Source organism: Sarcophilus harrisii, chromosome 3 (assembly GCF_902635505.1).
Source record: "Sarcophilus harrisii chromosome 3, mSarHar1.11, whole genome shotgun sequence".
NCBI classification, from domain to species: Eukaryota; Metazoa; Chordata; class Mammalia; order Dasyuromorphia; family Dasyuridae; genus Sarcophilus; species Sarcophilus harrisii.
In genome coordinates this window covers 414,056,600-414,070,035 of record NC_045428.1, presented here as the reverse complement: position 1 = coordinate 414,070,035, position 13,436 = coordinate 414,056,600, and the positions used below count along the sequence as shown (strand labels likewise).

General features: G+C 33.4%; 1 protein-coding gene across 2 annotated transcripts in view; it reads left to right on the top strand.

Moving 5' to 3' along the window:
• PSMD14 (proteasome 26S subunit, non-ATPase 14) overlaps window positions 1-13,436 on the top strand; it is a 105,942-nt gene that overhangs the window by 89,865 nt on the left and 2,641 nt on the right. For both annotated transcript variants that reach the window (XM_012544751.3, XM_012544749.1), the window contains one exon: window positions 12,762-12,824. In XM_012544751.3, coding sequence (XP_012400205.2) covers window positions 12,762-12,824 — 63 coding nt within the window. The remainder of the gene's footprint in view (window positions 1-12,761; window positions 12,825-13,436) is intronic.

The window sequence follows — 13,436 nt, the reverse complement described above, 5'->3', positions numbered from 1 at the left end:
AGATCAATTTGCCATGAGGGCTTTCTTGATTGCACCAGTTGTTGCTGCCTTTCTTGATATCCTCAACTTCTAAGCTCCTTTCTTTCGTCTTCACCCCCAAATACTTTGTTTTTATGTGCTTTGCATATACTTATATTTGAACATGTTATTTCTTTTGATGAAATGTAAACTACTGGTACTATTTCTTTTTTTTTAATATATATATATATATATATATATATATATTCCCAGTGTCTGACACAGGATAGGCAATTGATAAATGCCTTTTGATTGGCATTGTATTTAACAATACTGTTTTTAAGTCATAAGATTATCTGTGGTCTTATATATAATACATGGAGATTAGAACATTTGAGTAAATAAGTACTAGATAATTAATTTCAATTCTGAATTCAGCAAAGAAAGAACAATTTCGAGAATCCTGAATTTCACTTTTATTCATTCGGTTATCTCCTTAATTCTTGAACTGAAACACCCACATTCCTGCTATTCTAACTCACCTAATTTATTCATGCCAGGATGCATCTGCTATTTTTGTGTCTTATTTTAGTATTTTGATTGCAAAATTTGTAAATGAGTGTGCAGGTGGAAAAATGAACTGCAAAAGAGCATTACTTCTGTGGGTGGTGGAGGAACAAAGGTGGAGAGCATGATGATCCATGAGTAGGAAATATTTCCCTGCCCCCTTCTTTGTCCACTTGTTTAACCTTAGAATCCTTCTAGATCTTTTCATGTGGAAATATTATCCTGTTTGAGTGCCAAAAGAACAAGTTGCTTTGAGAGAGAGAGAAATATATAGACTCAGACCTAAAAAGAACTTCAGGGGTCATCTTGTACAACCTCCTCATTTATCATATTAGGAAATTAAAACACAGACTATGTGACTTGCCCAACATCACACAGAGAGTAAGTAGTAGAGCTGGAATTTGAATTCAGCTCCTCCGGCTTTTAATCACTCATTTAGAACCTAAAAGTGTTCTTTAGAACACGACTACCACTGAGCTGCCACAAAAGTCACATTTTAAGTGACAAAAGTTCTGTTTAAATAATATTTGCTAGCATTTACTTAATAATGAGTTTTTAAATATATAGGAATTCATGGTTTGCCTCATCTAGTTTAAGTAAAATTTAACTTATTAAATATCTGCTAAAATATTTTAATTAAACAATGTAATTCCACTCCACCAACATGAAGCCTATGCTATGTTGGAAGGCTCTGTGGTTGATGCTGACGACATCAACCCCTCCAGTGTTTACCTTGTATTATGTACTTTGTACAATTTATTTTGTAAATTGAAGACTATAATAACTAGAGAGTCAGGGAATGAAAAGATGCTCAGAGAACATGATATCTCAGTTAAGTCTTGAAGGAAGATATATTCTGGAGTCAGTGGTTTGAAAGGAACAGGTTAGAGGCATATGGAATGTCTTGTGCTTATAGGAAGCATGAAGGCAGGAATTAAGCTCAGGAAATAGGTTAGCAATCTAGTTTGTTTGAAACAGAGTTTATCAAGAGGAATAGTATGAAATAATTTTGAAAAGATAAATCCGCATATTGCGGAAAGAAAAAAATGTGAGCCTTAGAATCAATTAGTGGTTCAGGAAACAACTGAAGGCTTTTGAACAAGTCTGTGACAGCAGATCCCATGCCTTAAGAACATTGTTTTGGTAGCTGTACAGAGATTGGATTAAGGAGGAGAAAAAGTGGAAGCAGGCTATTACAGAAAGTCAAATGACAAGTAATGAAGGTTATTGGTGTCCTGTGTGGTTTCTAAGGTCAAATCTCATGTTCAGAACAGATAAGCTTCCTAAAGATTTTGGTCACTTTACAAATTTTTCCCATTCCCCTCTTCCTATGTAAACATTTTAAGACTTCATTTAAGTCCCACCTTCCTAAACCCATCTTTTGTTGTCTCCTTTAGAACTTCTAGAGTACTTATTATCTGTAATACTAGTTCGTCACTTGTATACCACATTGTATTATCATTTATGCATATGACTTATTCCTTTTTCCCCTTTGCCCTCCTCCATTAGGTTTTCTCAATTTCAGGTTTGGAACAAACTTCAGATGTCATCTACTCCAGACTTTTTGAATGATAATCTCCTCTAGAACATTATAAGCAAAAAGCCATGTAGCTTCTTCTGGAAGCTTTCCAGGAAACACGACCCTTTCAATTTGGAGGCATCTTTGTCATTTTTAATGCTCTAATTGCAAAGGAAGGTTTTCCTTACATTAGGCTAAAATCCTTTTTTTTTTTTTTTTTTTTAAATTCCTGCGTTTTTCCTAATCTTGCTCTGTTGCCCAATAAAACAAGGCTAATTCAACTTCTGCATGGTATCTATTCCTTGGATATTGGAAGATAACACTCTTAACTTCTCATCCTCAATTCCTTCAGCTGATTCTTTTATGGCATACAGTGGTTGGCTTTCACTATCTTGGACTTCTTTCTCCAAAATATATATTAATGTTCCTGAAAGTAGGAATTGTGCTGCCCAGAGTATCTGCTATATGCTTGTGTTAGTGCTTACTAAGTATGACTTAATTGAGCATCTGAATTTTTCACTATGCCTTAGAACTGCTAAGGACATATATATTACCTGAAATTAACCAAAGTTTATATTTATAACAAATGTTCAGCATAAGATTTTTTAAAAATTTATCTATGATCTGATACTGTTTTATTAAAGATATTCTGCAGATATTTGTGTGCATACCAAGAAGAACATTTTGGCAAGAATGGAAAGAATATACAAAAATTAAATAAAACTCTCATCAATTTCACAGTGTTTAATATAACTCTAACCTTTTCTTTAGTGTAAGAAGAACAGAATCCCAAAATTACCCTTAAAAGGTAAATTTCTTCAGGATATTGGTAACTCCTGTACATTAAGTTTCTGTTGGGTATCAGGAGTTCGTGCAGATAGCTCTTTCCCCCAAACTTTTAAATTCTCTAACAAAAGAAATATGATTTCTTCCAACTTAATAGAAAGACAAGACTTCAATCATCATTTCAGCATATTTTCTGTCTTCTGTCTTTCCTTCTGACTAAAGTTTGGGATTAAGTTTTTAAATTAATTTTAAACTTAAATAAGTAAACTAAAAATAAGAAAAGAAAAAAAAATTGCCATGTATACAGCAGAACATGAGAGGATTCAATATAAAGCAATAAATTTCCATTTCAAGAAAACCTGTATAATAAGTACTACACATTGGTTTCAAAACTGTTCAGTTTTCCTTTGCTTCCTTGTAGGTTTTCTTTTGTTCTCTGCTGTGCACTTTTTACTTTTTTGCCACCATCACCCCACCTCTAGCCTCTAAGAACACTACAATTAAGCATGGAGAGTAAAATAAAAATAAATATACATACTATATACATATACATATATATATATATTTATATATACTTATACTTTTCATCTGTTTCTCTAATATGGATAGCACCTACTTTCATAAGTCCATGTTTTCTTAGTTAACAAGCACATTTCCTATAACACAGCAATATGCTATCCCAGTCGCATTTTATCTGAGAGGTTATCTATGAAAGTTTTCTCCCAATTTTCTGCATTCATTTTATTCTTGGCTGTATAAGTTTTATTTACACAAGAAATTTTTAATTTAAAATAATCAAAATTATCTACTTTACACTTCAATAATGCTCTCAATTTATAATATGGTTTAAGGCTAATACTATCAAACCTGCTTCCTTCACATCTTTTATCCCTTGGTTTCTTTGAAATTCTTCACCTATTGTGCTTTTGAATGAACTTTTAAATTATTTTTTCTTGGCAAGAAAATTATTTTTTGTAATTTAATTGGGATGGTATTACTTAGGTAAAATTATCTGTCTCTCTTTTTTTAATCTATCCATGAACAATAAATATTACTTCACTTATTTAGATCTAACTTGATTTGTTTAAAATATTTTGTGTTTATGTTTGCATAATTCCTGTGTTTGTTTTGGCAAATATACTCTCAAGTATTTTATACTGTCTGGTTATTTTAAGAATATTTAACAATATTGAATACTATGGCTAATACATAGCGTAATTTCCTTATTTTAGCTTTAACTTTGTTTGAAATCATGATTACCCCTGCTTTTTTTGTACAACAATGTCTATTTCTGACCTTTATTTTATTTATCTCATTTTTGTAGTATTTTCTGAAAGTAACACATTGTTGAATTCAAATTTTTAATCTGCTTTCAGTTTCTATTTTATGGGCAAATGCATTTCTAATCTATAATTATTTGTATATTTTCCTCCTTCCTATTATTTCCTCACTTTCTCACTCTATTTTTATTCCTCCTTATTTTTCTTCTTTATTTTTACCTGTTACCTTGCCCCTTTAGTTCTTAACCTATCTATTCCAAGAATCCTTCCCTTATCCTCTCTTCTGACTTTATCTAAACCCTTTCCTTATTTTTTCTGAATTTTGAAGACTTTTCTTCCCTTGTAGATAGATAGATGGATGGATGGATGGATGGATGGATAGATAGATGGATAGATGGATAGATAGATAGATTTAGTTCCCTTTTGAATCCATTTTTTGATAAGAGAAGTTTTCAGCACTACCAGCCCTCCCCCTGCTAACCTTCTGTATTCATTTTTCCTTTTTTGTCTCATTTGTATGAGATAATTGTTCCTTTTTATCTCTCCCTAAACAGTTTTATCTTTTTTAGAATCACTCCATCGCACTCAGCTTAGCCCTAGTCTTTCTTTCAAATTACCCAAATAAAAATCACAGTTATAAAAGAACTTATGAAGTAAATTGTTTCTCCTTCATGAGTCTGTCATAATTTTCCTTAATGATTATATTTCTCCAGGGTATAATATATTGAATTTTCCCTTAACTTCCATTATGTTTTGCTGTTTTTGTTACAAATACCTGAAAGCCTTTCAAGTTCATTAAATGTGCTTTTGTTTATATTATATTCAGATTATACTTAATTTTCCTGAGTAAATTACCTTTGTTTGTAACTATGGAAAAAGTATTCCAAGACCTATAGTCCAATAATGTAGTAACTGCTAAGACTTGTGTAATCCTTACTGTAGCTCCACAATATTTGATTTTTTTTCTTGTTCTTTTCAGTATTTTTTCTTTACCTGTAAGCTTTGAAACTTGGCTTTAATATTCTTATAAGTTTTTCTCTGAAATCTCTTTCAGGCAGTAATCAGATTTTTTTTTTCGTATTTCTTGCTTTGACTACTTATTCTAGAACTTCAAGGCAGTTTTCCTTTGTAATTTCTTATAGTGTGGTGTCAAGATTCTTTTTTTTTTAATCATAATTCTCAGGAAGGTCTATTATATTATTTTTCTTAGATCTGTTCTCCACATCAGTTGTTCTGAGAAATTCTCCAATTTTTTTTCATTATTTTGATTTTATTTTATTATTTCTTTGGGTGTTAAAATGTTATTAGCCTTCCTTTGCCCCTTTCTAGGTTTCAAGGAATTATTTTCTTCCTTAAGTCTTTAGTTCTCTATTTCAAGTTGATTGATTTTTTTTTTCTATTCATAATTTTCTTGGATTTATTTATTTATTTTTTAATCTCCTAAAATCCTTTTTTAAGTAATTCCAAGAACTCTTTTTGTACTTAGGACCATTTGACAATTCTCATTGAAAATAGACTGGCTTTAGCTCCATTATCTTTCTCTGAATATGAATCCAGATCTTCATTATCCCCATAGTAATTATCTATGAGCGGATTCTTCTTTGTTTTGTCATCGTTATAAAATTTTCTTTGTATGTTTTTAACAGTTATTAGTGTGATTAAGTGCTAGTTCTGAGTATGAGAATAATGTTCCAAGGCTCAGTTCTGTCCTACTGCTATTTTCTCAGGTATGTCTCAAGGCCCAATTTTGGACTCTCCTCTCTACTACTAAGCCAAGACTAGAACAATCTCCCCCTCCCCCATCCTCATATGATCTTACTCCTCTCTGAAGACCCTCTGGTAAACTACAACTGCCCTTTCTTCCCTGAAACTGAAACCTGAGACTCTGCTCTCCTGCATGCAGGTGACCACAGCCTGCAGGGCCCCTGTCACTCCTCTACTGCTCTCACCAGAAGTGTGGTAACTCGTCTTCCCTGGCAGTAACAGGCCCAGCTGTGCTGGGCATCCCTCAGAAAGTGGGAGTTCCTTCAGTCTTCTCCTACTCAACTTTCAGAATCCTACACTGTCAATGAGATGAAAATTTCTAAGGCTAAGGCTGCCTCCCAAACTCAGCTACCCCCAAGGTTTGTTGTTTGTTGATAGAGCAGTTGTAGGAGGTGTTTGTACTTCACTCAGGCCCAACCTCTGCCCCTGGAGATCAGGTCTTTCCTGGAATCTTCTTAGGTTATCACAGGAAAACAATTGTTTTACCCTGACTTATTTCTTTCTATTGCTCTACATTCCTTCTGAGCCAATGTTCTTGTCTTCTGTGGAAGAAATTTGGAGAGCTGAAAGTTTTCTGATTTACTCTGCCATGTTTCCAAAATCCTCTTCCTGGCTAAAGTTTTTAAAAGAAATAATCACATCGATTTATGGGAGACATATTTCCCAGAAATCTAAGTAGAAAATTGTGGAATTGAAAATTGATGCTCTACTTTGTTTTGTATTATTTATTAAAACTTAATAAGTTTACTATATATTAGTGATCAAGTTGCTAGGTATGTTACTCTCCCTTAGTATGTGAACTTGAACTTTCTCTAACCTTAAGCCTATAGCAGCAGACTCTTATTTTTAATATCAGTTATCCTCACCAAAAAAAAATCATGTTTTGTATTGCTAACTAAAGAATATGTACACTTTAATAACCACAGAAAGGCAGCTAGGTGGCACAATAGATAGAGCACTAGCCCTGAAGTCAGAAAGACCTGAATTCAAATGTGACCTCAGACACTTAACACTTCCTAGCTATATGATTCTGATCAAGTCACTTAATCCCAATTACCTCAGCAAAAAACAAAAACACAAAAACAAACAAATTGACCCTGCCATGTAATCTCCCTAGTAGCCAAGAAAACCCTGAGTTTTAGTTTCCTTTTTCTGGGTACTTTCCTCCCACAATTTTTTTTTTTTTTTTTTTTTTTGCTGGGGTTAAATGTCTTGCCCAGGATCACACAGCCAGGAAGTGCTAAGTATCTAAGATCAGATTTGAACTCAGGTCCTCCTGACTTCAGGGCTGGTGCTCTATCCTCCCCCACAAAATTTCTTTTCAATCACAGAACAATAATATATCCCCTCAGAAAGCATCAACCAGGCTGCAAGATTCCTATTTTCCCTTAGAAAGTGTCACCCTTGGTACTTTCTAGAAGATGTTGGCCCAAATGATAGACCACCTGGTGACTGTCTGGTATAATTTATGGTTGTTGATCTTAGTACCAGTCAGTCAGGAATGAGATGTGCTGTATTGCTTAAGATTGTGTTAGACTGATAGGTTTCTCTATATTGATTCTAAAAGAGCTGCCTTGATTGTCAGGTGCATTCTTGACTACTGAGGAACCCTGGATCCTATTTATTGGTGATTGTTAGCTTTGCTAATAAATTGAATGTGTTGGGAGAAAGGGAGAGAAAAAAATCACATCATGATGTGGATAAAAACTACTAATGATTTTTTCTTTTTTTTTTTTTAAGTCAGTTTTTCAGCTCCTAGTTTCCAAAATTTAATCTTTTTCCTTTTCTTTGCCCTTCTGTTTGAAGGCACTTCTTCAGATTTCTTCAGATGCATTTGCTTCCATTTGTTTGTTATCAGCTGAGATGTCCCCTCTATCTTTACAATAAAAATTATTTGTGGTTTAAATGAATTTAAAGTTATTAAAATCTGAGACCAAAAAACTTTAGTTTTTAAGTTATATTTTCAGTACTTCACAAACTCATAATTTTCTGTCAGTGAAAATCCTGTCCTCTGTTGTTGATTAATCTTGATGAATTCTTTTTAAATCTTTCAATAGTATTTTATTTTCCAAATACATGTTATGAAGATAATTTTCAACATCCTCTTTTACAAGTCCTTGTGTTAACAGATTTTTCTCCCTCCTTCCCCAAGACAGCAGGCAATCTGATAGAGGTCAAACATGCACAATTCCTTTAAACATATTTCCATACTTGTGCAAGAAAAATCAGGTTAAAAAAGGAAGAAACCATGAGAAAATAAAAAACAAATAAACAAAAAGTGAAAATATTATGCCTTGATCCACATTCAGTCTGCATAGTTCTCTCTCTTCCGATGGCATTTTCTATCCCAAGTCTATTGTAATTTCCTTGAATCACTGCATTGTTGAAAAGAGCCAAGCCCATCACAGTTGATTCTGATGAATTTCCATGAGCAAAAATATCTTTCACCTTGAGCCAGGTTGGGGATGAGCCTCTCCAAACTTGAATTTGTGAAATATAATCTCTTACTGAAATATTTCTTAGGTTCTCCAGATTGTTAGAATGCAATCATTTTAAGTTATGTAGAGTGATTTCTTCACAAAGTCTTACTCAAGAAGCTAATTGAAATTAATTGTTCCTTAAATTATTCTCTAAGCCTATCTTCTTAAGTAGAATGGATAGTTATGAATTAGGTCTGGTCCTTTGATAAGTATCTACTTCAAGTATACCTTATTTCCATTTTGAATATTTTCCATTGAAAGTGATCTCATTTTAGTATTATATTTTATATTCAAGAAGAATTTTATGTTATGGACCCACGTGGCATTTTAGGCAACATATAAGGGAGAGGTTTGCTGGGTATAAATAACAAAATAGTAGTTAAAAATCTAATACTGAGTCAGTGTATGTAGAGAATTGCTGGTTAGAGAGGATGAAAAGTGGACACCTGGAAGCTCTTCCCTGATCCACCTCATTTAAAATACTCAGGGAATTCTCTTATCATTTCCCACCCACCTACTTTTTTGGTCTTTTTATCTACAGAAACTCATCATTCTGCGAGATGAAATTAACTTAAAACTCACATGTCCTCATATCATTTCCCTTCCCAGATGCATGACTTCAACATATCCCCAGTTTGTATTCTCCTTTCCCTCCTCCTCAGCTTTTCAGCTTCTTTTTCTATGTTTTGCCTTCCCTATGGGATTGTGAGCTTTTTGAGGGCAAGAAATATCTTATCCCTTTCTTTGTAAGTGTCTGAAATTTAGTGGGTGCTTAATAAATATTTATTGATTCTCTGACTCTTAAGTAGATAAATACCTTGATCTAGAAAGTCATTCAAATCCACTGTTGTATAGGTCAATGAAGTACATTATAAGGACTTTAAATTGACTGTATAAAAGCTTTTAGGAATTTCTCTAGATTCCAGACCAAAGAATGACATCATTAAAACATGACTTTAGAAAGATTCTTGCTAAAGCCATCATTTAGTCTGTCGTTTTGTAACAGTAAGATCATTTTGAACAGGTTTCTCCAGCAGGTGTCTGGGCCAGAGGGAAAACGCTGATACTCTTCTGCTGCTTCTGGGGAAGCCAGGAAAGCTTAAGTACTATTTGTGTTAGTAAAAGTGCAATTATAGGATGCACTTAAGTTTTATACTAGGAGGTGGGGGGAAGAAGAATTACAGGACAAAGTATGGCCTGTATTGGACCATGTTACTATATTTGCTTTCCTTCTAATCTCAAAGGAACAGATATCCCTCTTCCTCCACTTAAAGGCATTACCTATGCATTTAGTTTCACCTCTAACTATTTTTCTGAAGGGTCTTATTTTTATACTAATCTTTTTTTTTTTTTCTCTTCACTATCTTTTTTTTTCTGCTTCTCTGACTCTTTCCCCTTTACTTTCAAATTTAAAAAGGTTTCCCCATTTTGAATGAAGCATTCCTGCTGGCTCCTTTAGCTACCTTTTCCTCACAAAACTTCTCAGAAAATCCTACAACTTCTACCTTTGCTTACTTTATCCCTTCTTACTCCTTAAATCTCTGCAGTCTGAGTTTCCCCACCATTTCTTATAAGCACTCTTAAAAACCCACTAGTTAACTCCTTATTGCAAGTTCTATAGCCTTTTCCTTCATCATTCTTGAAGAATGTTCAGCTTTGTGTTCTCCATGTTATGCTTCTTAAGGTATCAAGTATATTTTGGTATACTAAAAAGAGAAAAGACTTGGAACTAGGACATTCATATTTCAATCTTGTCTTTTTCTGTTTGTTTGATACTTAAAGACATCCTTATAAGTGAACCTGAAGAAATGAAAATTAATGGCTTCATTGTCAGTAATGGGAAATTAGGAAAAAGTGACTAGAGAGGGTAATGATATTAGGGTTGTTTTTGACATATCACATACAAATTGTTAATGAGATATAGGAGATGTAGTCATATAAATAGTAGTGATTGGAATTATGTGTTTAAATGGCAAATTTTAAGGGAAAGAGTAGAAAAAGGAACCCAGGACTGAGTCTTGTGGGTACAAGGAAAGAAAAATAAAAAGAGAGAGAGACATTAAAAATAACACATTATTTCAGAGGAAACTGAGCTTATGGAATAGCACAAGGAAACCAGATGGTTAGTTGTTTTGAAGAGGTGAAAAAGAGTGAGAACTAAAAAGAACACAATGGATTTGACCTGGAGGAGATTTCCCAAGAGAGTTTTACTAAAATGATAAAAATTGAAGCCACAGGTGCTTAAAAAGGAAAAAGAAAAAAAGATGGAATGATATTTGAGGTCTGGAGGTTGAGTGAAAGCTTTTTAAGACAGGGGAGACTTTTAGGGGATTATGATCATGCATCAGACCTTGTTCCAAGAATTTTCAAGAACTGTGCAGACAGTGCACGATGGGATAGCCATCTGGGGGTCTTTGTTGATAAACTGTTATAAACGTTTCTAGTGTGAATAGCCACAAACATTTTCAGTGCTTTTTGTTGGTTGAGTAAACCGATGAACATGAATGCAAAAGCAAAATTTGACGCCAAATCATAGAAGTTGCCATAAACACAGAAGTTCCCTAGTGAGGACACTGCCTGTGCCTGAATTTCATTTAATTTTACTGCTACCATTTCTGAATTTTTCTGGTGACTGGCCAGACTAGGAATATGAGTGAAGACAAACTGGTCTGGTCTCAATCTATACAAATAGAGGTAATGCAAGTACATTGAATGAAATATCAAAAAGCTTTTTGGTAGATAAAGTTGGCCTCTTTTATTACCAAATGGAATATACTTACCCTTTTGCCATGAAGGTTTGCAACCTTGGTGTATGCCTAAATCTACAGCTGCTCCTCAATTCCCAGATGGCAGATATGGCTGGGAGTACTTTTTGCCATCTGCATTTAACAAGGAGTTTCTGAGAATTTCTTTCTCTCTCCAGGGGGATTATTGGAAATGGGGGCTGGGGGTGGAGGGAGTAATTTATAAGGTGGCTACATAGTATAAACAATTTTAGTCACTTTATGAGCTATAGCTGGTTCACCTGCACCTAGATTATATGGCAAGATGTATAGTACTAAGAAATCATTTCTTATTAGCTATTTTGTTAACGGATTACTGGATTGACCCAATTCCACAACTATTGTCTTTAAGTTATTATATTAGACACTGTTATTGGCATTTTTGGTATTGAATGGACATAGTGTATAAAGTGTTAAATACTGTCCTTCAGATGAGATTTAAAACTCAGCTTTAGATTGATGGAGAAAAGTATATATAACATCATTGAATTTTTAAAACATAAATTTGTATGTCAGTCTTAGCCATTTAATTACTCCTAATACAACCAATATATCCATGTAAACCAAAACTAGCTGTGATTCACAACAGTATTAATGTAATTTATTTTACAAGAAAATCCATATAAATACTAGGGGTGCATGGAGAAGGAAGTTCCCAGTTAAGAATCAAATTGAACCTATCTGGAAATTATAGGAATGACATCCAACCTTGAAAATGAACATACTGCTACCCTAGGGATTCCCAATTGGGGAGGTGTTATTAATTGCTATTTTTCCTTTGCTCATTTTTATGAGTCATAATTTTATTTTTTTAATGTGTGTTATTAAATAAGTATAATCTAATAATTAGTAGATACAATCCTTAATCTATCATCCTTTCTTTTGGGGATGATTCTGCTGGGGCAAATTCTCTAGGTAGCTTATCCATTTACAAAATTATGCACTTGCCATTCTTGCTCATTTTCAAGTTCTCTGTTTATAAAGCCATTAAGAAGGTGTGAAATATAGCCAAACTTCTCTCTTTGTGAAAAACATTTAAAGATGGGTTAAATTTCCTAACTATGAAGAAATTTGACATTAAGATGATCAATTTGAAGCACCCAGTAGGTATCTTTCATTTGTCTGTCTGTGCCATGTTGCTTTTGTCTCCATTTCTGTGCTTGCCAGTATTGTGAAATATTTCCCTATGCTTTCCAAGTTATTGCTTTGCTCCCAGTTGTTTCAATTCTATAAATGAATCATAGAGCTGGAAAGAACAACCCGTTAAAGTTCATCTAATACATTGGTAGAACACAACCAATATTTGCTTAAAGGCCATTGAGTGTCACTCATATTACAGGTTATCTAATCTTTAAAAATAGATCATTAGCAGTTTTTAAACTCTCAAAGCATTCAATTTCTTATGATAGCAGTATGATTATGTATGCTTTTCAAGATGTCATTTAAGTTCAAATTGATAGTAATTAAGTTGTGAAGATTAGCAAAAGAATATCACTAAAATGTAATTCTTTGAATCCTATGAATAAAGATTATTATTGTTTAGTTGGTGTTTTTTTGTTTTTTTATAATGCTGTGGGAAAAGTAAACAAAATTGAAAATACTGACCTTGATCTTTAATTTACAGGCAGTAGAAGAAGAAGATAAAATGACACCTGAACAGCTGGCAATAAAGAATGTTGGCAAGCAGGTAAGTGTACCACATTATATAGTAACAGACTTTATGGATTAAGTATATTTTAGGGTCTATGTGGGGAACTTTCTTTGCTTCTTTCTGTCCATTGCTTTATTTATTTACTTATTTGTTTGTTTATTTTGACCCACAATCAGTACTTTTCCTGTTTGTTGTCTATCACTTCTCCATTTAATCTGCTCTAGACTATTCTAGTGCTTTTTTCCTCCCTCATGCCAGCCCATCCAACAGTCATTGTACTGTTACCTATTGAATTTCTTCTGAGCCTTTAAAGCTCAACTCAATCCTCTTTGAGGATTTTCCTAAATCCTTTCATTGGTCAGGACTTTTTCCCTTGGCTGTCAAATATAACTTTGTGTCCAAGTCTTTAATAGCCTTATTGTATTTTATTATAGTTATCTCCTTACTAGATTTTAAGCTCCCTGTGAGCAGAGGGTTTTTTAACTTCTTCCCAAAGCCTCTGCATACAATATGAATTTAATAAATATTTGTTGGATTGAGGAAATGTGAAATTAATTTTCAGAGATATTTAATGCTATTGAAAAGTTAAATGCCAAATGCTTCACTTACCTTTAAGGCAGTGGTTTTGTTTAAATTGGTTAATAAATA